Below are 23,590 nucleotides of genomic sequence, written 5' to 3'. Positions count from 1 at the left end.
TTAACTACGTGAAATTAAGCCAAAGAAAACTGCACCACAAACACGAATTTGACATTGCACTCGTCAACAGTCTGAACGAACACTGAACAAAATCAACAAAATGCTTGAGAGAGGAACGGAACTACGCAAATCCCACTCTGAAAGACACAAGGATAAATTACCTCGAGGATCTCTGTATGATATCTGGTCCAGTCCTACCACCGGGGAAGCCAGTATAATATCTGGTCCAGTCCTACCACCGGGGAAGCCAGCCAAACACTGGACAGTCCACAAGTCACTGACCCAGCGATGCCTAAGTCATCCAGGTCCCCGGCTAGTCCTTGGGAAGGCCCTGGGGTTAGGGGTGGAGGTGAGGGGTCAGAAGGAAAGACCTACTTTAGGTGTAGGACCTGTGGTGGTGTCCTACATTCGTCTTAAAGGATGGGATGGAAGTGTTGGACCGTAGATGAGGAATTGAGGCGGATAGATAAGTAGATGAGGCAAGTAACTGGATTGAAAGCGGTATAGTAGAGGTAGATAAGTAGATTAAATAGACGTAAGAGAGAGATTTAGGTAGATTTAGATAGTTTGACAAGGAGAGGGAATCTTGTGTATGAATTTTATGCGTTTATTTTGTGTCTTTCTTTTGTATTCAACTTTCGCCACACTCGTCAGATTGCTTTCCAGGACAAGTGAAAATGGGGTCTTCCTGTGTGCGCGCGTGCTCGTCTTTTTGAGAGAATTGTATTCAAATTAAAACTTATAGGGGCTCCGTATAGTTTTACCTGACATTACAGCAAAATCACATTCTTAAAACTAATCATTACTCTCTCTCTCTCTCTCTCTCTCTCTCTCTCTCTCTCTCTCTCTCTCTCTCTCTCTCTCGCGCACGCATTACTGAGTCGAGCTCTGTTGTTACAAAAAAAAAAAATGGCGTGTCCCTTTTTTTTCAAGAAGGAAATTCCTTACGATACCTTTCGTAGCAGGTATTTGTTTTTTATTTGCTAGGTGGTTTGGTCTCCTACCAGATTCCTCTGCCTATATTAAATTATTACAGTTGTATAAGGCATTGCTCGATTCATCTTTTGGTTTTTGGATATCATCAGTGCCTGTTTGCTGCTTGTACGAGGTCGTTAATGCTTGTTTCAAGTTCCTGTAACACTTGTCATTTTTTTTATCTAGCATAAATTAATGTACACAGTCATATACATTTTCACATTTGGCATTTATCTTGGTGGCCACTTCAATCTGTTCTAGATTTTATGGATTCTGTTATGAGGTGTATTTCCCTCCTCTAATTTGGTAGAGTATGCCATTTGAAATATCAAGTTGTAATATGCTATATGTAATTGTTTTTATGGGCAGCGTATGACTTTAATTCCTGATTTATACATTAACTGGTTGTTTAAACTTTGTCTTTACAATTTTCATCCCACACACATTATATATATATATATATATATATATATATATATATATATATGTATATATATATATATATATATATATATATATATATATATATATATACATATATATATATTATATATACACACACATATATATATATATATATATATATATATATATATATATATATATATAATAGACAGATAGATACACGTATGTAGCAACGTGAAGAAAACAGTGTCAGAGTGAGTACATTCGTATTACATAAGGTAACTGACACAGCATAAATATACATTATATTAATATAGTTATGGACACACACAAGTTACTTTGTTTACGATCTCTCTCTCTCTCTCTCTCTCTCTCTCTCTCTCTCTCTCTCTCTCTCTCTCTCTCTCTCTCTCTGTTAATGTACAGTACTTATTCCGATTTTAGAGTACTTTTTATCTCAATTTCAGAGTCATCTCCTTCAAAAGTGAGGAACATAAGGTAATTTCTTCCACCGGATATCTGTTGAATATTTCAAATTAATTCCTTCCGCTCTCCACCGGAACATAACTCCCCTGCTCATAGTTTTAAAGGCGAAGTAACTATCATTATATTTTAGTGTGTCGGATCTGCGTTTGATAACATAGCATGGGGTATGATTATGTCGGTATAGGGTTGTATACTGTGAATACATTTACTTTTGTTTAATGAATACATAATGTAATTGCATTGGGTGACAGTGTTGGAACGTATATGTATTGTCTTCAATACATAGGAGTTAAATAATTCCTGGTCCGCTTCCGAAGTAACAAGAATCGAGAAACCGTAAATACTTTTAACCGGGAACTGAATTATAGTGGTAGTAGCAATAGTAGGTTTCAGACAAGCGATTAGGCCACGATTGACCCAAACTAGGGAACTGACCTCTAGATTCGCATGTCACAGAAAGAGGTCATGTCCAGAACCTTTGGTGAAAAACAGAACTATTATTCATGATTTTTCATGATAAAAACCAAGGTTGATTTACATAATACTGATCGGCCTACCCACTTACTAATTCCGTGTCAAGATCCGTTGCAAAGTTCTAAGCACTTTCAGTCGTGGCAATTGCGAATACTGTTTGTTCTCTGAAGTGTCTGTTCATGCGCAGAATGAAGATGTTTGTCTTTATTTCAAAAAATTAAAAAAAAAGAATCGTGACCAGGACTACAAGAAGGAATTCTTAAAACGATAACTGCGGCTAATGAAATACCACGTATGGGTTAATATTTACCATGAGAGGTTATAATTTAAGGAAAGTGTCTCCTAAAATCGTGAGCAATTATAATTTTTTTTCAACGCACGAACGACGAGTGTTGTGGAAGAGTCATTAAGTGGAAAGTGTGTACTTATGTACATATGTGTATGAGAGAGAGAGAGAGAGAGAGAGAGAGAGAGAGAGAGAGAGAGAGAGAGAGAGAGAGAGAGAGAGAGAGAGAGAGAGAGAGAGAGAGAGAGAGAGGAAGCCCCTGTAGTTATTTATCAGTGCTTCTATTAAACATACGGAGGGCAGATTTACGACAGTGCAGATAGCACCTCTTGCTTGTGTAGCCGATGTTTATTACAGGTTTTTAAACCTCAACTCTGATTTATGCCAAGAGAGTAGTTACGCTACTAGAGTATTACTAGGTGCAACACAGGGCTTCGACAACAGAATTCCTTCACTATTTCCACTGAAGCAGTTTTTTTTTTTTTTTTTTTTTTTTTTTTTACAAATATCCTTCGTTGCCAAGGGTGTGCTGTCCGATATCCCAATATGATGACGTGCACCATCTTAGCCCAGCGTCAAAAACATAAAATTGTAATTAAAGGAATGTAATGTATGTAATTTTTTTTTATTGGTTTGACCCTTGTCGTAATGGGGGTGAGCTATAACAGCTAGGTGGTCTTGCAGGAGGAAGAATCTCTCTCTCTCCCTCTCACCGTTAAGTCGATTTCGAAAACATGACGTATGCTTATGTCCATTTTAACCATATAGAGAGTCATATACCACAAGTTCTGAAATTTAAACAGACTAACGTATTTGAATCGTGGAGTATAGGCTAATCGTCTTAGCTTGTGTATGCGGTGCTGCTTCTCGAGATACTGTGCTACCAGGCTTGCCCGGTAGTTCCTTGCAGACCAGTTTTTGTGCGCTACGTTCTCTCGACTTTGAAGAGGTTATAATTTAGGACGCAGGCAGTCGTTTCCTGAATGAAATTGCACCTCTTGACCGGTCGTGTTAATATGCGTTTTTAAATTCTTTCTTTTTGTAATGTTCGGCTAATACTGGTGACTGCCTTAGCCTACTGTGAGATGGAAGTGTTTTGAGCTTATGAATATTGGAATAAGTTCATTCTTTCGAGGTTTTGGGTTAGTCTTGTTTTCGGATGAGGTTAAGAACTCTGAATGATTTTATTACCTTTAAAATATCTGATGGAACATAGCAAAGGTTCATTAGTCTGTCTCAGTATATGTCTGTTGTAACTTTGGCCTGTAGTGACACTTGTCACATTTGAAACAATCCCGAGATATTTCCCTAATTAATTTCTCTGCTGTGTAGATACTAATCACTGCCGAATATTGCTGTAAATATATTATTAATATTAAATTTCTGTTTCTTGTAATTTCTTAATGTGTATTTATGATTACAAATTCAATTTTTAACAGCAAAGAGCCAGACTCCATTTAACCTGAGTTGACTTCTCAAGTACTGTTCCTGGCGTGGAGCTTTGAACATGGCAGAATCTTGCTTTCTTTTGAGGTACTGGGATAGAGAAAAAGTTCTTAGACCATCAGAATACTCCATTGAGTTTAGTCTGTGAGTACACTATCTAAGTCTCATTTCGCTGTCCTTGGAAGGGACCAGTTAATTCGAAAACGTCAGCATTTTCCTCCAGTCCAGTTCTGTCTACTTAATAAGTACTCATAATCTGATAATCTGAAGAATATTTTCAGGTACTGTACTTGTGTTTTAGCAGCTATGGGAACTGAACTATGACATCTATGTCTTAAAATAAAAAGTGGGTCTACCTTGCTTTTAATTCAAGCTAGGTATATTTCCAGATGTTAACAACTGTATTACAAGATACAAAAGAGTCAAGGCCAAGGAAACATGTTTTATAAGCAAATTTATTAAAAAATTAACAACGTTCGAACAATAATAACCGTGTTTAAGGCCTCTTCCCACCACTTTAAGCAACCCAAATGCTTTTATTTACAGATAGATTTATAGCTACAATATTTACATAAAAGGCTATAGGATACAAGCTGCCCAAATTGCAAATCCCACCAGAATTAGAAATTAATAAAACATGCTCAGCTGAATAAAATAATTGGCATGGATAGAATTTGTATATCAGTATCAACTTATCCCTTGGGAGTAAAGTTCCATGAGAGATCAGCATTTTAATATTACCCAGTCATCATGCAAAGGGACAGATTGAACCTTGAAAATTATGCCCAAAGGAAATTCTTAGACAAATACATTGGTGTACTGTTGTGGAACTGAACTCGGATTTGGAGTATGCATGTAAGTTGCTTTCAGTATGAAATTCCTTGTGGGCTCAAATTTCAAGGGTTAGTGAACTACTGAATACCCTACCATTGCAACTTGACTTTTGCTTTGACAGCCTATCTAAGTTACCATGTAATTCAAAAGTTAATGAGAAGAAAATAACATTTTACAATACAACAGATTAGTCACATTTTTTTGGCTCACTGGGCCGAGTCTTAACATTATTTTCTTTAAGCAAGGTGAAATGGTGAGCAACATTAAGTTGCACAGTTTGGTGGGGGAAAGGGACCAAGGAAAATGGATAACAGATGAAACTAAACACAGCTGAGGATAACAGAACGCTGTGAACATTACTTGCTGCTTAGGACATAACTTCGTGGGACAAAATGAGTTGGCCACATAAGACAAATTATTGTTCAGATTTTTAAATATAAGGACAGGAAAATGAATAATCCCATTTGTCTGAAGTTGCAGAGCAAATTCTAACATTTATTCCTATTAGTAGCTTGTATAAGGTAATGAAGTCAGCTCTAAGATCCACTTGCGTCTAAATCTCTCTAATCAGAAATACAAATTAGAAATGAAGATGCATTGTAGCACCAAATCTTTTCCAGTTCAATCACCTTTTCATAAATTATAGAAAATGTTGTACTGTGCTTCCCATTAAATCCAGTTCTTGAGTGGATTTTAGAGACTGCTATGCATTACAGTTAAAAAAGCTATGAGATAGGAAAAAGTCCATTACCAAATAATATCTGTATTTTGGTATTATGTTTTATATCTTGAGTCCTGGTTACTTAAAGAAAACAATTCACCTGATGCAAATATTTAGACTATTCAATCTGATGCAGTACATGATATGGATACAAGATCAGAGTCATAACAAAAGTATGAGTCATTAAATAATTGATATATCAAAATATTACTTCTAATAGAAAGGTACAAGTAAATATATGTTCAAAATAAATTAGGTAAATAAATAGAATAAATAATATTAACATGTAAAATAAAACAAAACTAATGACAGTCATGAATTAAACAACAGGAAAAAGAAGAAAAGCAACAGCAACAATGTAACATTAATGTCACGCGTAAATAAATATGTCATTTGTAGAGGAAGCTGGGTGTTGCATTATCCTATGACTGCCAACAAGGTGTTTTTGCACAGCCCATTAAGAGATCCTTTTTCATGATGTTTGTATACATTAGAGTCAATACAAGTCTCATGGTACAGTATTTGCAAAATTTCCTGTCTTTGTTAAAAACAAGTTCCATACTGTGCCAAAGAAAGTCCTTGCTCTTAACTGATGTAAGGCAGTTTCTAAAAAGCTCAGGGCCTGAGCTTATGACAGTAATAAAAGGCTTATTAGAATATAGGCTAATTTGGAATATATTCATCAAAATCAGTGAAGTCCTTAATTATAGACTATGCAGGTTGAGATATTATTAGAAATACCAATCATGCACCAAGATATTGGCACTAAGAAATTTTTTTTATCACCGCAGGAGAACAGAGGCATACACAAGTGAACATTATCACAAATGGTTACAAGAATTAACTATAAGATTAAGATAATAGGAATGACATTTTTAAAATAATACTATAACTATGATAAATGGCAACAACTTCTTAAGCTCTAAGCCTAAATAATACATTAAAACAAGCACATAAAGTATACTTTGTTTAATTTTATTTCCTAATTTATCTCCTATAACACAATAACATGTATGATACCTTGAGAAATAACATCACTGACAAAAATCGAACGAACTTTGTTCACTTTTAAATAAGTAATTGTAATATTAGTAGTAGAAGGCAATACTTGTATAAAGGACTAAAATTCAGCCTCACGGTACACTGTATATACATACTGTACCTATTTTGGTAAGTAAGAACAGCAGTGTTAGTTGCATTATTTTGAAAATGTAGGACATACTGTGATTATAGTAACAGTGACAAAATTACAGTACTGTATGTGAATTAGTACACAGACATACTGAAACATTCAGGATGGTTAATACTTGTCGTTCCAGTTACTCTGTTAATTTACTATGTGTTTTTAAAGTTTTTGTTTGGCCATATCTTTATACGATAAATACTGTATTCCACGTATAGTTTGTAGATGAAACAGTTTTACTACTACCTGTATTTCAAAATAAACTTCCTGGATTCTAGACAGTGGACTGATGTACTGAATACATCCATGATTCACTGCTATTTTAAATCATTTTGGCAAACCCTGCCTATGTTATGTGAAACAGTTAACCATGTCGCCATGAATGATGCATTCGTGCAGCCCTCGATTTTTTGTCTTTAGAAGAATCAGCTTCACTTTTTGAAAGGGGTTGGTCATGATGGGTTAGTATAACGTCCAGTAAATGGTCTGGGGGATATAAGGTCTGAATAACCTCAGCATTAGGTGGGTCATTCTCCACCACCACAGCATGAGGGTGTTCGTTTGCTATCAGTAAGTCATCATCATCTGGAGGTAACTCTGTGACTAACTGTGCATGTGGGTGGAGTTCTGTTATGATATTTATGTTTGGTGGTTTTTCTTGTATGGTCAAGATAGGAGAGTGAGTCTGAAAAGAATCTGGTGTTGTTGAAGGGTCATCATCAACTGGGGACACGATGTGATCTTCCTTATTAGGATCTTTCACAGGTGTATGGCTTACCCCCAGCTCGGAAGATTCCTGGGAGAGCACAGCCGAGGGGGTCGGTCGCTCATTTTGCCCATCTACTCCTTGTATATGTCCTGCTACCAGTGTCTTATTCTTGATTGTAGTCTGCATTAGTTCAACATAAGGAGTGGAAGCTTGAGCTACTTGTATCTGTGACAGAATCTGCTGAATGAGTGGTTTGTGTTGTGGTTCTGGGCTAGGCAATTCACCACTCTCTATGACATCCCCTTTTATTGGTTCCTGCCCCGCTGGCTGTAAGAAGGAAGCATGAGGGAAATTGCTGAGTATGAACTGATTTTTTTCTACACCAAGAAGTGAACCTTCTGTTATCTTGTCAACCATTTCTGGAGTTAAGTGTGACTGTTCTGTGGCATCCTCAGGTGAAGGTTTTTGCAAAGCATTGATGGTATGCTCATACAGCAGCTGCCCATAGAGCTCTGCTTGTGCAACACATGAGGGCACATCTCCACCAAGCACTAAACAAGCATGGAGGACGGGGTAGCTAGGTGCAACTGTTGGCTCTGGCTGCTCAGTGTTACCAATGTTGTCACCTTCTCCAATAAGAACACTACCATCTGTAGTACCTATCCATGAAATTGGAACTGCTCCTTCAGAAGTAGTAGGCCGTGGTACTGGCAGTGGGAGAATGGATTCACCTGCATTATCTCCGCCAGTGCTGGAGTCCCTGAAAGAAATGAATAAAAGGCTAAGAAACAGAAAATTATGGATTATTAAAATATTTTTACATTAGAAAGCACAGTTCTGATAAATTTTCAGTCCAACATTTCAGTACCTTAACATATTCCGACAGACTTCAACATATCAAAAGTAATTACAGTATTGTTAAAAGACCACAGTATATAGATATAAACAACAATTTTTATTTGCAGAGTGACAGGTTTGTTTTGCTGCAATGACATGGGAACCGACAAAGAAAACAAGACTTTCAAGTGTGACTACAGAATGCTAAATTCATGAGCATGTCTTAATTCAAGTGAGGGAGCTGAAGTATGATGTCGTGTCCAGTGGCTGGACAATGGACCGTGATGGACTACTGTATACCTGTGATGAAAATGGATGAGAAAGTTAGTCATTAAAGTACAGTATAGCAGGCAACAGAAGTGGCAAGATGTAAATGAAGACCTAGACCAGATTGAAATTGAAGTAGGTAAGCATAAATCTGGAAAGTATATAATTAATACTTTCCAGACTCCTTTGTCTTTGGGTCATTCACACTGCATTAGATTTTGCTCTGTTCAGTTCGTTGCCTTGTTTAGTTAAAGTGCTACTCAAGGTTCACCTGCTTTTAAAACAGTTTGGTTAAGCTAAACTGAATGTGCACTTCAGATAGGTTATTTCCAGAATGATCTGCATTAAACCAATTGCAATCGTGTATTGTTACTTATGCTGGCCTCCGTAACTGAGCACATTGCTATACTAACTACATATATGTCTTAAGAAGACCATACCACTTGCCATCAAGTTTTTTTGCCATGCAGTTAAGTGTTTGGCTTTTTTTGGTTTATAGTGCATAAGGACCAAAGTTCACTACAGATTTGTCACTCTTTATACTTAAGCTCTGGTGGCCTTCCTTGTGGACAGCTTTGGATATCATTTCAACATATCTTGCTATTTCTTAACAATACATCATTGAATGCTGCCAGAAACTTGATAATATTTCTACAGTATTGTAAGATTTCATATATCCTGGGATGATGGTGTTAATGCCATCGGTTTCCAGTCTTTTGTTCTGCAGCATTAGGAGTGCAGTAGAGTACTAAAAGAAATTCTGTTTGGCAGTCTTCCATAAGCCAAATTTCAGCTGGGAATTTTCATTTTTGCCTACAGTGCCTGCATCCAAAAACTACCATGCCTCACTCACCTTGGCATCAACATCCACATTCCAACACCAGGCTGTTATTCCCTTGACAGAAAAACTGTGAAAAAGAGACCTCCTGGAAGCTCTAAACTCTACAAGGAGTGACACTGTTATTGTAAGTTGTCATGCACCACTACACTTATTTTTTGACATATAGTGTTGTTTTTCATGTGGCTAATGTATCTCTATCTTTACTTGAAGTAATTTTCTTTATTCTTTTTTCATTAAAAACTTAATAGATTTTTAGGTTTTGAACCATGCCATATCCTCTATATCTGTATTGGATTATAGCTCTTGCTTGAGGGTACACTGAAGCAGATTTTTGTGGCAATTTTCTCTTTCTCTTGTTTTTTGCATTAGGTATGCTTACTAGAAGGGCCAAGGATGGCAGGTGGTTTATCAAGAGGTTGCCTTATCATTATTGTCACTTTACCTTCATCTTTGACAGCCATTTTAAAGCCTTCATATATTATGTTTTGCTTAGATTATGATTATTTTTATGCACATATTCATGTTGATATTATTATTGCATAATTATTGTTAACTATGACATATTTTTATTGATATTTATTTATACTGGCTGGAGGTGTTGAACAAAATCCTAAACCCATGTGTTAGACCTTACCAGTGTCATGTGATGTACTGTACTACACTGCAATATTTGAAGACATGGTAATCATAGTTGCCACCGGACAATATCCTGCTTCATGGTAATCATAGTTGCCTTCAGACAGTTGGATACTGTATTATGTATGGTACAGAAACTTTGGTTTCTGCCATGAGGCATTTATCATACTCTTCATTCCAGGTTTCAAGAAACCATCACAATTTAAATGTAATGCCATTTTAATGGCAAGGTGGATGAGTACCCAGCTTCCCATGAGACCCATTCTGAATGTGGGTACCATGAGGTCCAAGTTGTTAAGGTTTGTGTATGTATTGCAACTTCTTTGTTCCATCTGTTGCAATTCAGACAGAGATTACACTTGTTTTTACCATTTTCTCATCACCGTCAGTTTCAGTGCTCATTATAGGGAGTGTTTCAATTCTGTTTTTGTAACTGTCTGCAATGGCTGAGGAGCCTTACATTTTACTTCTGAATTTGCCTATGAGCAGTTTGTAAATGAGGCCATGTTTTAGTTTCTTTTGATTAAAACTGCACAGTCTTGAATTGATGTGGCTTACCTTGTAACATTTACATTTATTCCTACAGGAATGTTGTTGTTCCTCAACATGAGCTGGAAGTGATTAACAAACTAGGTAACAAAGTAGTTAATTGGTAGTAGGCAGGTAAGGCAGCATTTTTTATCCAGCTGCCTTGCTGGGTAGATATTAATTCTGTGGTCTGCCTGATTAGATTATTGAAGTTCTTATTTTATCTTTATGTTTGGCAAGTGTTTTTCATTATGGAAGTAAACAAAAGGTGCGATCATTGTTGATGTGAAGAACAAGAGTGGGTGTGTGGTGCTCTGTCCTGTGTTGGTGGCTCTCCATGGACCTTGTTCATTCTGCAGGGGCAGGTCTTGCAGAGGGTTCATGATCAACAGGTCACTGCTTGACAATACTGTTGGGTATCATATTAACCAGTGTGTGCGTGTGTGTGTGTGATTGTGCACACTCTCAGGATGTTCCAGGCTCATCCAGGATTGCCAGTGTGTGCGTGTGTGTGTGTGCATGGTGGTGCCTGTGAGCTGCTAAATCAGGTTTTGCCAGTCATAGAAAGGTTTCAATACTGTTGGGTATCTCAGTGTGTGCGTGTGTGTGTGATTGGCATGAGCTCATCCAGGATTGCCAGTTTGCCTTCTGCTAACCAGGTTTGCCAGTCAGCATAGAAAGGTTTCTTGGCCTTGTGGTTCAGCAATCAGTGATGAAAAGTCCAATTGTTCTTGTCTATGGTCCAGAGAACATTCACCGGAGCAGACTGTTGTTCCAGCCTCTCTTTCAGGAGAGATTCTGTTGGGATCTGAAGGTCCTCCTCCTTTGGAAGCCCTTCAGGGCTAGATGAAATGGCATTTTTGAGATATGACTTGGCTTATTTGTAAGTGTAAGGATCTTGAGAAGCAGTCATGACTCCTCTACCAGGACCCTGTCTTGTTGATAAAGCATACCTTAGGGTGCCCCCTGGAGATCAGACAAGTGTTGTTCCAGTTGCCATGGTTGCTAATTTTGAGGTTTTGGATCAGGTCAGCAATCTGATCTTGGTATCGGAAGATTCTCTGTTATCCAACAGAAGTTCTTTCCCCCACCACTGACTTGCCAGAGGTACAAAAACTTACTCCCCTTCACATTGACTTGTCAGTCTGTGAACTGACAAGCTCTCCTGGGAAAGACTCCAAGAAGCTTCTTCTTTTATATCTATGGAGTCAGTTGCACTAGGCAGCATCATGGCTTGATCTGAGATTTTGCTGTCACTGGAAATCTCATTTGCGGATGAGGGAATGAAGTTCCAGAAGCTGTTGGTGTCAGTAAGAGAGACACTGACTTTCCTCTTGCATTAGAGTGTGAACCTGTGCATGGACTTTGTCCTGAAATGACATCACTGTATGTCTAAATTATTTTCATGACAGGTTTCAGCTGAATCTTGTTACTCTTCAGAATGGATTGGCGTTGTGTTTCACTTTAATGTATATAGAAGTTGAGGTGAGGTGATGGTGGTGAAGAGGCTATCTGATAGCCAGGACATCTTGATACATCATGCAGTTTCCTTCAAGCTCGCCCAGATGTTGAAAAGTACTGCAGCCACACCTTCCATGTCAGAACTGTGACAGGATCCCAGGTGTCGTCTTTCTCAAGAAAAAAGCCAGAAGTCTCCCTAGCCCTCTTGGCCTCTTCTCCAGCTCTGGCTCAAAGGAGGGGCAAGGGGAAGAAGAGAAGGGAACACTGAGGGAGGCTGTCCCCTTCTCCAGCTGCCACAAGTATGGTAATGCCTGTCATGCCATTAAGTGATGCTGCAGCAGTAGGGCAGAGGCCTCGGTAGTCTGTACTTTTTTGATGGCTAAAGACTGCTTTCAAGGACCACTGCCCTCCTCTCTCTTTGGCATTAATCCAGTTACCAGCCTACCCTCTAGGATTACCTGAAGCTCTAACCCTGTTGGAATAGAATGTGTTGAAAGTGATAGATGACTTCTCTCCAGGTTTTCACAGGTGGCTTTTTTTTTTTAGGTAGAGAGGTTAACTGGTGGTTGGAGACTGATCATCAATCTCTATTTATTGAATGTTAAACATGCTCAAGAAGGAAACAACTCTTTTCTTGTTGATTCCATGAGACGGTGACTTCATGCTTTCAGTTGATATGAAGGGTACATATTTTCAGATACTCATTTCCAGGGAATACCTCCACTATCTTTGCAAACAAACTGTTTACCAGTTCAAAGTCCTGAGCTTTTGGAGTGGCAACAGCCCCTCAGGTAGTCATGTGAGTGTTTACCTTGGGGTCCACTTAGCCCCATTTGCATGGGATGTGTCTTCTGTGATTTTGACGATTCAGGTAGCCTGCACCTTTATACCTGGCGATAATCTTGTGAGGTCTCGGAATTCTAGGCTTTTCAGAGGTTGCTGCAGGAGCCATCGCCCATTCCTGCTGAACATCACCTGTACCAGGTGAAGTGGAGCTGATTTTATAGTTGATGAAGTAAAAGAGTCATCAGTCTAATCAATGTCTTTATTCCCTTTACTGCAGACTTCTTCTTTTATCGTTGGTACCAGCTGTAAGTCTCTGCAATTGAAGGTTACAAGGTGGCTGTCTCACAAGTTTTGGAACCCAGGAATGATCTTGTAGGTTGATTCAACCCCTTAAGTGGGACCTCTGCTTAGTTTTCTGTAGTCTTACAGAGACACCCCTTGACTATTTCGAAAGTTGTCCTTTCAGCTCTAGACTATGAAAACAGCTTTCTGTTTAGTCTGTGCATTTTCAAAGGGTGTGAGCAAGTTGCAGGCCTTGTCAGGAAGAGTTACTCATACCAGAGTGTAGTCTTCCTTAGGGATGCCCTTTGCCCCTGACTTTGTCATCAAAACTCAGACTGCCAGTAGTCAGGACTGCACCACTGTCCCTTTTGCCATCCTGGCCGTGACATCTGATGATTTGAGGACCCAGTTCTTTGTTCTGTAAGAGCAATTTGACACTACCAGAAGAGGATCAAACATCTAAGAGGTAATGAACTCAGGAACTATCGTAATGTAATGACTCCAGACTCTTCTTGTCTACCTTACTCCAAAATTGCAGTGTGGGTTTTATATGATTGATGGGTGTGTGATTCAACAAATTCAATATTTTGTATGTAGCATTTTTTCATACATATCCATGTGATGCATTATATTAAAATTAAAGAATTTTTTATACATACCTGTGTGATTCAATAAATTGAAGCTTTTAATGTATAACATTTCTTCATACATACCTATGTGATGCAACAAATTTGAGTTTTATAAGGTATTATAAAAATTTTTTTCATATATGCCCATCAAACAGTACACAAGAATGTATGTGTCTAGGAACATTTGGACCATAAATAAGGTCTGTGTATGATTGATGGAATTTTACCATTGAAGAAAAAAATAATAGCGTAGATCTAACACAACAGAAATTGTGTACCTTCACACTACTCCAGACTTGATTTTGAGTAAGGTCTTTGGCTTACTTCTAAATACCTTCACAGGAAGGATATTTCTTTAGTTAGTGCCAGCAGGTATAAGAGAGATTTGGTCCCTTACACTGTACAAATAGAGGCTGGCTTATCCTAGTCCTAGCCATGAAGTTCTTGAGTAAGAACTAGGACCACTCTTACTTGACGGAAGTGCTGGATGAAATAAACAGTAGAGGAGTTTCTCTGACTCTATCCAGGTAGAGCAGTGGGAAGATGACTCAAGCATTGCTGCTCATAGTACGCATGAGCAAGTTATGCAATTTAACGTTTCTCTTGTTTCCAGACTTCAGTTCTTGGCACTTTCCTCTTAATCATTTATTTGACACTGATGTGCATACTTCAGAACCAAGTTAGCACAAAAAAAAAGGCTCTTCCAACTTTTCTGTTGTTCCATACAATATTTTCTTTGGAATTCAACTATTATCCGTCCTTTTAAGATGGACATCTCATGGAATTGTTTCCTGCTTATATGGGTATATGTAATGTAATGGCAAGGATTTTTCTCATGCCAAATGTAGTGTAGGCTATTAAGTTTGTTGAGCTGATGACATGCTACCTGGTTGGTTACTTGACAAGGACCCTTCTCTTAGTGTCGTTTAAGGTCTATGGTATTTTGTAGGGTTTGGATTTAAATTTATATTTAGTTAGAATGCATATAGATTATTGATTAAAACTTTATATAAGCAAACTATTAATTTTGCTAAAACAAAGAAAGCTTTGTCTCACAGTCCTTTAGCCTTTTAAGATAATAATAAAGAGATCTTGGGAACATCTACAGAAAAGGAAGTAATATATACTTAATATTTACAGGGGTACCTTGAGCACTGCAGAAAGAGCAGGATGACTGGAGGTTTTCTGGATAAAACCTGACTATGGTGTAGAATACTGCCACTAGAACTTGAAACTGCATTATTTGCATACAGTATAGGAGCTCTATACAATATTGGTGTTTCATTTGGCAGTGATAAGTATTGTGATATTATAATCAAAACATAACATTCTTACCATGCCTTATTGTTTAAAGCAATACCCTAAACATAATAATATAAACATCCTAGTAGTTAATTATGACACTGCACAGTCTGGAAGACAAGGTGACCACATAGCCTTAGAACAATCTACAGCTTAACCTGGATTTTTCACATGTAACCTAATATGAAATATAAGGAATTCTTTTTTAAAAAAGAACTATAGAAGTAGTTACACTTTAGTTAGGCAAGACAATATGCAGGAAATGCTTAAATATACAGCCATGGGAACACTTTATTTATTCTGGCTCAAGATCAAATGATGGAAGATGTGATAGAAGCATGCCAAATAAATAATACGCACTGTATAATGAAGGTTGGGATGATTCTGGGAAAGTAAGTGATGCATGTGTTTTCAGTATATATGCCACAGACAATGAGACCAAAATATGATAAGAATTTTGGGAAAGGGTATCAAGAGGCACTGACATACATGGTATAGTAAGAGGATGTAGTATATCGTACAGTACTAGGAGGAGGAGGAAACCTATATGGACACAAGGAAATAAAAAAAGGTTGGTTTGAGTACATAAGAAGATAAAGCTTTGGTGAGAAAAAAGGAAGGAGAAGCCACACTAGAATTCTGACAGAGCAAAGGATGCTAAGCACAATGTATAGGAAGCCCAAGGAGAGTTAGTTAGTTATAAATGATTTGTTTAACCAGACCTCTGAACTCTTTTAGGGTTCTTCTCGGGCTGGGAAAAGAAAGGGGGAAAGAGTACATAAAAAAAATTAAATTTAGCCCAAGGAGAAGGTGATAACAGATATGAGAGAGGTGGAATCACAGATTGGCTTTATCTAGTACAAATGACATAAAAGAAAAGGATTGCATTTTAATACCAAGCGAGATAAGCAAAACACAACACAAGACTATTGTGTGCCAAGATGAGATAGTGAGGGAAATAAAAAAGACAGAGAATCAAAAGAAGAAAAACATAGTTTTTCATTTTCCATGTCGAAAACAAGTCTGAGATGTCAAGAAATATACTGTACATTAAGAATCTGCTGAAATGTGGTGTGACATCAGATAAATGATATACTGTACGAGTTTTTCATTTTCCATGTCGAAAACGAGTCTGAGATGTCAAGAAATATACTGTACATTAAGAATCTGCTGAAATGTGGTGTGACATCAGATAAATGATATACTGTACGAGTATATGTACAGTATAGACAGTGGTAGAGGAATAAAAATGTAAAAGACCAACTGAAAAGTAGAAGCAAGGGAAGGAAGAGCAAAGATGAAGTCAGAAGAGATTTCCAGTTTACTGGTAAATAAAGTACAGTACTGAATTAGTAAAAACACTCAAGATGTGATGTCTGTATCAGGCCTGTTCTACTCTATGCAGCAAAATTATTGGGCACTGACAAAGAAAATAAAGAAGTTTTGAAGATGTATGTCTACTAAAAAGCTGTGGTTCATAGCTTGAGTATAGTTGAAACAGCACATTGCAAATGAGGAAGCTGACAAGAGATGTGTGAATAGACCGAGACCTCGAAGACTAAAATGGTTTAAGCAAATTTAGAAATAGGATGAGAAACAGTAAATCACGAGAGTAGCTGGGTGAAAATAGATTGACCTAATGTTGCCAGGAGAACCAGAGAAAAATCTTAGAAAAAGGGTATTGATAAAGGCCTTGACCAGATGGAGATTCAGGAAGAAAGTGCAGGACACAAGATAGTGGAAGGAACTCTTTTCCTGTTTTAACACCCTAAAGAAAAATGTTAACCAAAAGAACTAATAATAATAATGATGATTATTCTGGTGATGATAAAGTTTCTGAAACTGTTCAAGGAGGCAAGTCATGTACTGTGAACTTAAGTCTAAAAGAATGTGGTAATATCGCTATTTTAGTTCAAAAACTGAATTTTATAAATAAACCAAATGGATTTGAAAGAAAAGTTTAAGTGTAACTGACTTGAATCTCAAGAAGAATGCTTTAGTGTATAAAAACAGACAAAACCAGAAAAAAACTTACGGATTAAAACTAGCTTGTGATATGTTGGACACAATCTGCCAGACTTGTCCATCTATCAAGAGCGTCTCGTGGCTGCCTTCTGTTGTTTCACCTTGTGTAGAAGCCCCAGTCACCTGACCATATTCTTTGTCCGTTGTTGATGGTCTTATGACGGCTACACCATCTGGAGCCACTGGAGGAATAACTGGAAGGGCTGGTAGTAAATTGTCTGCTGTTCCAGCTCCTTCAGTTGGAATAGTTTCGACCCCTGGAACCCCTGGAGGGTCAACTTGAGGAACTTCGGGGGGAGAAATTTCTGACGTGTCAACTTCCGGTGGAATATCACCTCCCGAAGTACCTCCACCTCCTGAAGTATCTCCTCCTGAAGTATCTCCACCTCCTGAAGGTGCACCATCTGTTCCGGAAGTTGCACCAACTGGCCCGTCCAATATACTAGCTTCGTCTCCAGTTAGCACAGGGATAGGCGAATCACCCGTCACAGTTGCTGAGCAAAAAAGGAAGCGTGATGATTTTACTAAAATCATTAACAAACGCTTTTATGAATATATTTATCTTAAAACGTTTTATGATACCTATTACAGTATTCAACTTCCAGCCAGAGAAGAAAATATGGTATTCTAAGAACTTTCCGTTTTAGTCATTCACAGTTGTAAAGAATATTTTGCAGCTCCATTTTATATTAATTTTCAAGATGATTGAACATCACTGTCACTGTATAATAAAAAAAAAAACAGTATGCAATAATTCAGTGGAACAATAAGAACTGTTTTATCTTTATCCTAATTATTATTCACTATTATTGTGACACCTGCCATGAACTAAGGATCTTTTTCATGTTTTCCAGTATCATTGTAAAAGTTTATCAAGTTTTGCGGGTTACACATACCAAAGATATACTGCGGTACGTTTTAAGATAGATATATTAAAACCCACATAACTTGATGAACTTTTACAATGATACTGGAAAACAAGAAAAAGATCCTTAGTTCATGGCAGGTGTCACAATAATAATGAATCATAATTAGGATAAAGATAAAACAGTTCTTATTGTTCCCATGAATTATTGCATAGAGTGTTTTCTTTTCATTATACAGTGACAGTGATGTTCAATCGTCTTGAAAATTAATGTAAAATGGAGCTCCAAAATATTCTTTACAACAGTGCATGACTAAAACAGAAAGTTCTTAGAATACCATATTTTCTTCTCTGGCTGGAAGTTGAATACTGTAATAGGTATCATAAAACAATCATGGATATAGTTAAAACTATATAAACTGCTTCTAACCATGTTATAAAACATGCAAATATATCAGTGGAAGAAAATCTTGGGGAAACATGCACCCATTTACTATTATTATTGTAAACTTACTTTGGTTTATAAAAAAATTTTAAAATATACAATGTACAAAAGATAAAAGTGATTGAAAAGATGGTAATGGCAATGGTAAACGCAAGTGTTCAGGGTATTTAACGACTTGGCTCTTCAAACCATGGTCTCTTTTGGATGGAAGAGTCATGAGGTCTAGGCTACACCAAGCCTCCTCTCCTGTCACACGGGCAAGGGCTTTTGACGTCATGAGGTCAGCTTAATCTAAAGCGACTAACCTTCAGACCATGTCTAAAACACATTCTGAGTAATAGTGTGGACATTTATCAAAGCAACTTCATTTTGATACGGCAACAGAAGCTGTAAAATTAATCGTATTCACGTCCATGGGCGTCAAAGTTATTTTCTCTGTTATACAACATAACATACATTCTTTTTTTGGCGTTTTAATATTCATAATTTCAAAACATTTAATCCTATTTCAGTTGAAAGGAAAACGAAAATTTAAAAACCCTGATAGCCGAGCCTTAGTTCTTCCACGTTACTAAATCAAAAGAAAATTAAATGATCTCTTTCTCATTCTCTGAGCTTTACATATTTTACGACTGTTGTAAACACCAAGAGATAATTTACACAAAACCACGAAATAGCTGTACTGTAGCTGTTTGGGATAACCTTTCACAACGTTTCCCTACCGTAGCTTGTACTTTACAACTGAACACCGATTATAGTTCACTATAAAAACTGTAACGTTTTCTACGGTTCATTCAAAGAAAACTCAACGTACTCGGGTGACACGTTTAATGTTTATTAGAGCCCTCTTGTTTGTTTGTCGTTTGAATGGATGTATGTAACAAAGTTCGATGTCTAACCTCAATGGCGCACAAAATACTTCGTGGATATGCTTGAAGAGATGCGTCGCAAAAGGTAAGACAAATTAACTAGTGCTATTTCAATTTAGATTAAAACTAATTTCGAGGCGAAACAAGTTTCATACTATGAACTGGAGGTGGCGGCTGTACATGTAATTACGAGGAGTGAGTTGGAAAAGAAGTAGTATATAAATTACTTTGTGAATATACTCGAAACGATACATAAAAAATTAAAATAAATTAACTGGTGTTATTTTAATTATTAGTAGAATTAACTTTAAGGAGAAACAACTTTGATACAATGAGATTTGAAGGGCTATACGCTACTCATAATGACGCCAAGTGAGTTAAAGTTAGAGAGTATAAATATACGTAGGTGGTTGCAAGTAGTGCAGGGTGTTTGTGGATGTATGAGGGTTGGATGAGGAAATATAAGGTTTAGTAAAGCAAAATGATATGATTTGAGGTGTAGTTCCATGACAGAAGGAAATAGCGATATCTGAGAGGACGGACAGGATAGCTGAGAAGAAAGTTAGGAGGGGGGGGAAAGATAGCGAATAATAAAAAGTAGAGGGCGCAGATAAACAGGAACTTAATGAAAATTTGAATTTGTTCTACAGGAAAGTACATGTTAAAAGATGAAAGAAACCAAAGCCTAAAAGATACGAAGAAAGCAAAATAACAACAAACAGTAATAAACAACCAATCACTTACGAGGTGCAACCTCAATGGGACTGTCGCCGGAGACGCTGGCCCCGATGACACTTATGCCAGAACTGCTTGAGGAGGACCCTCCTGACGAAGAGGAGGAAGAACTGCTCCCTCCCCGCCCCCATCGCCATTAGGGTTGATGATGATTCCCGGGTTGAATAAGAATCCAGAGAATGTTGCGTAGGCAAACCATCCCTGAAAGCAAGATGTCATTGTCAACTGATGTTTGTGCGTGTGCATACACGAACACTTTAGATGGAGTATTGAAGACTTGGCAACTGACATGTACGTTGATGCAAGGTTTAGGCTAGTTAGCATTCTGACTGTTATTCAAAAGTCAGTACTCTCGGAAAACGACTTAGTTCGTACACTATGATAGCGTCTTAATCAGCTTCGAGTTACTTAACCGTTCCTCCTCTTTTTAAACTAACAAACACTTTCATCTGCTAAACACCTTAATCTAATTTCCTCCAAAAGCAAATTTATGATAAATTTCGGTGTTGATGACCCTAGTAGTGTGTCGCCAGTTATAATACACATTGTCAATAAAGCAAGCAATTTCCCCTAAGAATATATATAAAATTGCAAAAATACTGTGTTAAGTTATGATAAGAGGAATGCAAGAATAAATGTTTTAGTAGAAATAAAACCAAGTAAGAGTACTACAAAATATAACACATTCTACGAACAAATGGGCTGAAATATCGTATAGTTTAATTTACGTAATGCTCCTTGAACTAACCACAGGTTTTCCTAATCGCACGTTCAAGTTAACACAGTTAGGTTCTACTGGTCAAATGTTCAAGTTAATCAGACCAGAAGCACTGGTACTACAGCACTAATTGGTTTACGTCGGGTTTCTGTTCGCGAGCAGTAGGCTTCAAAACGCATCACAAGTCTCCCCGTAAAATTTAAAGCTCCCACGAAGCTCCTTAATCTATCACACATGACTGACGTCGTGATGAATTTAGCACATCAGCAAGGCAGTTACAGCTGATAGGCTTAAGCCAATGAACCTTGAATGCTCAAGGTTGCAAGCTTCCCCCTACCCAGCCATCTCCATAAAAGTGATATGAAGTCATCCGATTGAAACGACTGCGTGTAAATCTATAGAGTGTCAGTGAAATGAGAAAAGTCTCATCATGTGCGAACTCTATGCTGAAGTAATCACTCAAGCGCTATTACTTCAGCTTGGCCATGGAGAGAGTTCGGTCTGGATCTTCAACCTCTCGTATAAATTTTTTCTCATTCAGAATCTTACTACTTCTTCAAAAGCACAATTAGTGAAAAGTATTCTGCAGGAGACATACCTTTGTCCAAGCCACTTCGATGTGCTGCCGGCTATAAAGCTTTTAAACCGCTAAGCTCCCTATCTTTCAGACGAGCGAACAAAATCTGAATAATCTTGGCAAGATAATAATCAGGTAACCTCATGGTGAAGTTTGACTCTGGGGAGTAATCAGGTCACAGGCGAAATGTTTCCCTGGGGACACATCGTTTACTCTGAGAAGATTTCGAATGATAATGAATAATGTCGATGTTAACTAATAAACGTTTTTGCAAAGTTTCATCTAGTTCTGTTTACTCGTGTCTGTGTTATCAGCTATCAAACAAATCCATGGATGAAAACGAATTCTTTCTAATGTGACAGAGGTAATAGGCTACTGGGAGAAAATTTAACAATAACTGAAAATTCTCAAGTTGACGTTAAACTTACGTTCTCACTGAGATAACTAATTACTTTTTAAAAATAAACTTACTCATAACATTAAGTTCAGTTTATGGTTCCTTGTTTGATTAAGCTTTAATAGCTCCCATCTTGCCCATGGAAGAAAAGTCTTAAATTTATAACAACGAACATCATCATCAACAGCATTAAGGCGAAATCTAGAGGCAGCCAAAAACGATCTCCTACATTTCCCGAAAAATTGACGTCTCATTTTCTCCGGTGCTATCCCGTGACGATCCTTCATAAAGCAGCAATGAGAGCGTGGTGAAGATAATCTTCAATGAACAAAAGTTGAATCATAAAAAACGCGAAATCAATTACGCCAACGTCGATGGGGGAGACTGAACAGCGCCATTCAGAAATTGTGAATGATCTCATCGTACGAGGGAAAAGTTCTAGGTGGCGTTAAATTCGTTTACATTCTTTTCCCAAGTTTGGATTTTAAGATATAATATATATATATATATATATATATATATATATATATATATATATATATATATATATATTATATATTATGTGTGTGTGTGTGTGTGTGTGTAAAGAGAGCATGACCAGGGTTTCTCCTTTGAGGGAAAGTGAAACGCGTACAGAAATATAGGGTAAAAGTATAAGTTTAAAAGTAAATTCAGTCATACACTCACAATATTATATATATATATATATATATATATATATATATATATATATGTGTGTGTGTGTGTGTGTGTGTGTGTGTATGTGTAAAATGTTGAGAGTCGAAACTCGAGAAAAATCGACAGTTCTCTAAGTATGCCAGATGGAAGGGTTTATAAGCAAAGACTAGTATGTATTCATGTTATAACATATCTCAAAGATTATTAACATCTTCCATTTAAATTTTGTAGAGGGACAAGCTAAAGACAAAAGAAGAAATAAAAAAAGATTTAGGGAGGCGTTAAGATGCTCTTCCAAATCTTCATCCTCCATTTTCTCACCATTTTCCAGTACAAAAGTTGGTCCCTAAATCTACCGTCACTACTTAATCCCAGGCATTCAATTGTACAAGGTGGATTTTGTCCATGTCTAAAAACTTGCACGCAAAAACCGATCTTAAGAAAAAAAAATTATACGAAATTTGAAATTTAATCTTTGTCAACTGGATAATATGCCTGTATCATTTCAAGGTTGCGAAAAGAACTAGTCTTCATTGACTAATGTATAGAACTAGTCTTCATTGACTAATGTATATAAAGTAATTATATAAGTGTTGCATGATTCACAGCATCACATTATGTAAGAGAGGTACGTCACACAAGACACACACTTACCGGTTAAGGAATGACCAATAAATTATCAAGGGAGATGTACGCTGAGAAAGTTTCCATCTCCTTCTAACAGCTACGTTAAAATACTTAAGTCCTTACCTTCTCTATCCTACCCCGGCTACGCAACAACGATTTAAAGACATCGATTCTGTACTCAGAAGAGGGACTACAAAGTGTAGTATGAAATGCATTTAAATTGAGTTAACTATATCTAATGCTTTTGAACTTTCAGTATACAATCGGGAAGTTTGATCGCGATGCTTGTCTGCATTAAAAGTAAGTTTGGTACCGCATTGTTCATCGTTATCGACTGTAACCCGAAAAAATGATCTTGTTAGAATTTTACATTACATACATACATACATATATATATATATATATATATATATATATATATATATAATATATATATATATATATATATATATATATATATATATATATATATATATATATATGTATATATATATATTTATATGTGTGTGTGTTTGTATGCATATATACATACAACAATTTTTCCTCAAAGGAGGTGGCTTCCAAAA

The 23,590-nt window shown here is 37.0% G+C and overlaps 2 protein-coding genes and 1 long non-coding RNA gene across 3 annotated transcripts in view; 1 reads left to right on the top strand and 2 right to left on the bottom strand.

Annotated features, from left to right (window-relative positions):
- Positions 1 to 251, bottom strand: part of LOC136838978 (uncharacterized) — an 11,636-nt gene extending 11,385 nt beyond the window's left edge. The window contains exon 1 of the mRNA XM_067104666.1: positions 162 to 251. The gene's annotated coding sequence lies outside the window, so the exon portion shown is untranslated. The remainder of the gene's footprint in view (positions 1 to 161) is intronic.
- LOC136838495 (uncharacterized) overlaps positions 1 to 16,101 on the top strand; it is a 33,100-nt gene extending 16,999 nt beyond the window's left edge. Inside the window, exons 2-4 of the long non-coding RNA XR_010853012.1 lie at positions 8,485 to 8,762; positions 9,443 to 9,588; positions 14,927 to 16,101. This is a non-coding gene — a long non-coding RNA (uncharacterized lncRNA). The remainder of the gene's footprint in view (positions 1 to 8,484; positions 8,763 to 9,442; positions 9,589 to 14,926) is intronic.
- Positions 4,514 to 23,590, bottom strand: part of LOC136838494 (uncharacterized) — a 47,585-nt gene continuing 28,508 nt past the window's right edge. The window contains 4 exon segments of the mRNA XM_067103491.1: positions 4,514 to 8,279; positions 17,124 to 17,607; positions 20,037 to 20,169; positions 20,172 to 20,228. Coding sequence (XP_066959592.1) covers positions 7,175 to 8,279; positions 17,124 to 17,607; positions 20,037 to 20,169; positions 20,172 to 20,228 — 1,779 coding nt within the window. The 3' untranslated portion in view covers positions 4,514 to 7,174.

Source organism: Macrobrachium rosenbergii, chromosome 5 (assembly GCF_040412425.1).
Source record: "Macrobrachium rosenbergii isolate ZJJX-2024 chromosome 5, ASM4041242v1, whole genome shotgun sequence".
Taxonomy (NCBI): Eukaryota; Metazoa; Arthropoda; class Malacostraca; order Decapoda; family Palaemonidae; genus Macrobrachium; species Macrobrachium rosenbergii.
Note: the sequence above shows the minus strand (reverse complement) of the source record. Positions and strands in the feature narration are given on the sequence as shown.